Here is a 3401-nt window from a genome sequence, read left to right as displayed (position 1 = left end):
ATTCCAGACTGTAACTCACTCCCGGGTATCTGTTATTCTGTATATAACCCACCCTAAACCCCTCGATTAGATTCCAGTCTGGAACTCCCTCCCGAGTATCTTTTATTCTGTGTATAAACCACCCTGAACCCCTCGATTAGATTCCAGACTGTAACTCACTCCCGGGTATCTGTTATTCTCTGTATAATCTGTCCAAGCACTTTCAGTAGATTCCAGGATGTAACTCAGTCTCTGGTCTTTTCTACGCCTGGAATAATTATCCAGCTGTTTAGGTATAATCGAAATATCTCTGTTTTCAGCCTATCGAATCCACTTGAATGAAAGCACAGTCACCATTTTAATGAACCTCAACCTGGGCTACAAAGTCGAACTGCGAGGGAAGACAGAATTGAAGGTACTGGAACTGGCGGCACTGGTACTAGAACTGGCAGAATCACTGGTGGTACTGGTACTGGAACTGGTGGTACTGGTACTGGAAATGGCGGAATCACTGGTGGTACTGGAACTGGAACTGGCGGAATCACTGGTGGTACTGGAACTGGTGGTATCACTGGCGGTACTGGTACTGGAACTGGTGGTACTGGAAATGGCAGAATCACTGGTGGTACTGGTACTGGAACTGGCGGAATCACTGGTGGTACTGGTACTGGAACTGGCGGAATCACTGGTGGTACTGGTACTGGAACTGGCGGAATCACTGGTGGTACTGGTACTGGAAATGGCAGAATCACTGGTGGTACTGGTACTGGAACTGGCGGAATCACTGGTGGAACTGGAACTGGTGGTATCACTGGCGGTACTGGAACTGGTGGTATCACTGGCGGTACTGGAACTGGCGGAAAAACTGGTGGTACTGGAACTGGTGGTACTGGAACTGGTGGTATCACTGGCGGTACTGGTACTGGAACTGGCGGAATCACTGGTGGTACTGGCACTGGAACTGGCAGAATCACTGGTGGTACTGGAACTGGTGGTATCACTGGCGGTACTGGAACTGGCGGAATCACTGGTGGTACTGGCACTGGAACTGGTGGTACTGGAATTGGCAGAATCACTGGTGGTACTGGTACTGGAACTGGCGGAATCACTGGCGGTACTGGTACTGGAACTGGTGGTACTGGAACTGGCAGAATCACTGGTGGTACTGGTACTGGAACTGGTGGTACTGGAATTGGCAGAATCACTGGTGGTACTGGTACTGGAACTGGCAGAATCACTGGTGGTACTGGTACTGGAACTGGCGGAATCCAAGTTCAAGAGCCTTTCTAGATGGACGATTGAAGGTGGCAGGACAGGTTACTGAAATATATAGAATTGTGGGCCATATAAATATTGGGGCAGAGTCCAGAAGCCACAGCGTGTATTAAATTACTGTGTTTAATTCTGGGTGTGACCCTTTAGGAATGATGTGAACGCATTAGACAGGGTTTGGCAAAGATATAGCAGAATGGTTCCAAGACTACTTTAATGTGGAAGGACCGGAATTGTTTCTTTAGATCAGGGAAGGTGAAGATGAGATCTGATTGAAGTGGTCAAGGTCACAGAAGGCTAATGTTGGGGAGGCTACTTGCAATGACCGAAGGCAGTATAACCTGGCAATTTTTCGTGAATTCATGGAGAGGCTGCCACAGCCTAACAGCACTGTCTCTTGAGCCGAACAGTTGGCTGAAATTTATGCAATGACCACAAACAACCTTGTTTACATTCTGCACTCAAGTAATCTTGAATACAGTCGCCAGGATTTGGTGGTGCTGGAGTTGGACTGGGGTGTACAAAGTTAAAATTCACACACAACACCAGGTTATAGTCCAACAGGTTTAAATTGGAAGCACACTAGCTTTCGGAGCGACGCTCCTTCATCAGGTGTAGCGGCCACTACCATGTGATGAAGGAGCGTCGCTCCGAAAGCTAGTGCTTCCAATTAAACCTGTTGGACTATAACCTGGTGTAGTGTGATTTTTTAACTTTGAATGTAGTAGTTCAAGATTAAGATAAACACAGTGCCTAATGCCTTTGTTGTTTGTTGTTGCTCAATCGGAGAAAATTAGAAGCTCAGGATACGCTCCCTATATTTCGTCAAATTATAATTACACAACCTCAGTCTTTGTCTCCAGCAGTATTTTTCCACAAAAGGTGAGAGCCGTATATCTTTTACCTTGGTGAAAGCGGGTGCTGCAGATGCCGGAGATTAGAGTCAAGATTAGAGTAGTGCAGGAAAATAACAGCAGGACAGGCAGCATCCGAGGAGCAGGAAAATCGACGTTTCGGGCAAAAGCCCTTCCTTTTTCCCTTGATCAAATGTCCCATCATGCAGCAGTATGCCAAGTTCTTACTGCTTCCGCAACTGGGGGCACGGTCTGTCAGTGATTGGCGAAGGAGCTAGAGGCAGCAGGAGGACAAGTTTGCTTTTTAGTGAGGTAGGTGTGAGCAACTTGGAGCGTGCTGCCTGAGTGCGTGTGGTGGCGGCAGATTCAATCGTGGCCTTCGAAAGGGAATTAGATTTTAAAAAATCTAAAGGAGAAAAGTCCTCCGGGAATGTGGTGAAAGAGCAGTTTGTGAGAGACAGACTGGATGGCACTCTGGGAGACAGAAATGACCATCTCTGACAAGGGAGAAACTGCACATAGCTTCTTGACACCCAGTGGTGTCACCATCACTGAATATTCCTCTCCTGGGGGCTTACCGATGAGCAAAAGCTCAACTGGGCTCATCATATAGAAGAGTACATCAGAGGCTAGGAATACTCCAGTGAGTAACTCCCTTCCTGACACCCCAAAGCCTGTCCCACCATCGACAAGGCCCAAGCCAGGAGTGTGAGGAAATACTCCCCGCTTGCCCTGGGTGGGGGCAGCTCCAACAACACTTAAGAAGCTCGACACTATCCAGGGGCAAAGGAGCCTCCCGTTTGATTGACATCACATCCACTCCCTCCCTCACCGACACTCAGTAGCAGCAGTCTCTACCATCTATAAGATGCATTGCAGAAATTCACCAAGACTCCTTAGACAGACTCTGCCAAGCCCATGATTGTTACCGTCTAGAAGGACAAAGACAGCATCTCCGTGGGAACGTCAGCCCCTGTAAGTTGTCCTCTGAGCCACTGACCATCCAGAATTGGAAATGTATCTCCATTCTTTCAAACTTCTCAAACTCCCTCCCTAGCTAATGTCACTGTGGGTCAGTGGATGGTTCTAGGAGGCAGCTCAGCCCCACCTTTTAGCTGCAGTAGGTTCAAGAACAGCTCCTTCCCCACTGTTAGCTAGATGAGAGTGCGATAGGTGGATGGAGGTGAGGGGATTGGTGTTAGGTTGGAGAGGAGGGTGGAGTGGATAGGTGGGAAGGAAGATGAACAGGTGGAACAGGTCATGAGGGCGGTGCCGAGTTGGAGGGTTGGATCTGGG

General features: G+C 48.4%; 1 protein-coding gene across 2 annotated transcripts in view; it reads left to right on the top strand.

Annotated features, from left to right (window-relative positions):
- The window catches only part of LOC122544312 (retinal guanylyl cyclase 2-like), a 73049-nt gene that overhangs the window by 62184 nt on the left and 7464 nt on the right, over positions 1–3401 (top strand). For both annotated transcript variants that reach the window (XM_043683469.1, XM_043683468.1), the window contains exon 17: positions 300–394. In XM_043683469.1, the coding sequence (XP_043539404.1) occupies positions 300–394 (95 nt within the window). The remainder of the gene's footprint in view (positions 1–299; positions 395–3401) is intronic.

Source organism: Chiloscyllium plagiosum, chromosome 48, assembly GCF_004010195.1.
Source record: "Chiloscyllium plagiosum isolate BGI_BamShark_2017 chromosome 48, ASM401019v2, whole genome shotgun sequence".
In the NCBI taxonomy this organism is placed as follows: domain Eukaryota; kingdom Metazoa; phylum Chordata; class Chondrichthyes; order Orectolobiformes; family Hemiscylliidae; genus Chiloscyllium; species Chiloscyllium plagiosum.
This window is presented reverse-complemented; position numbering and strand designations above follow the sequence as displayed.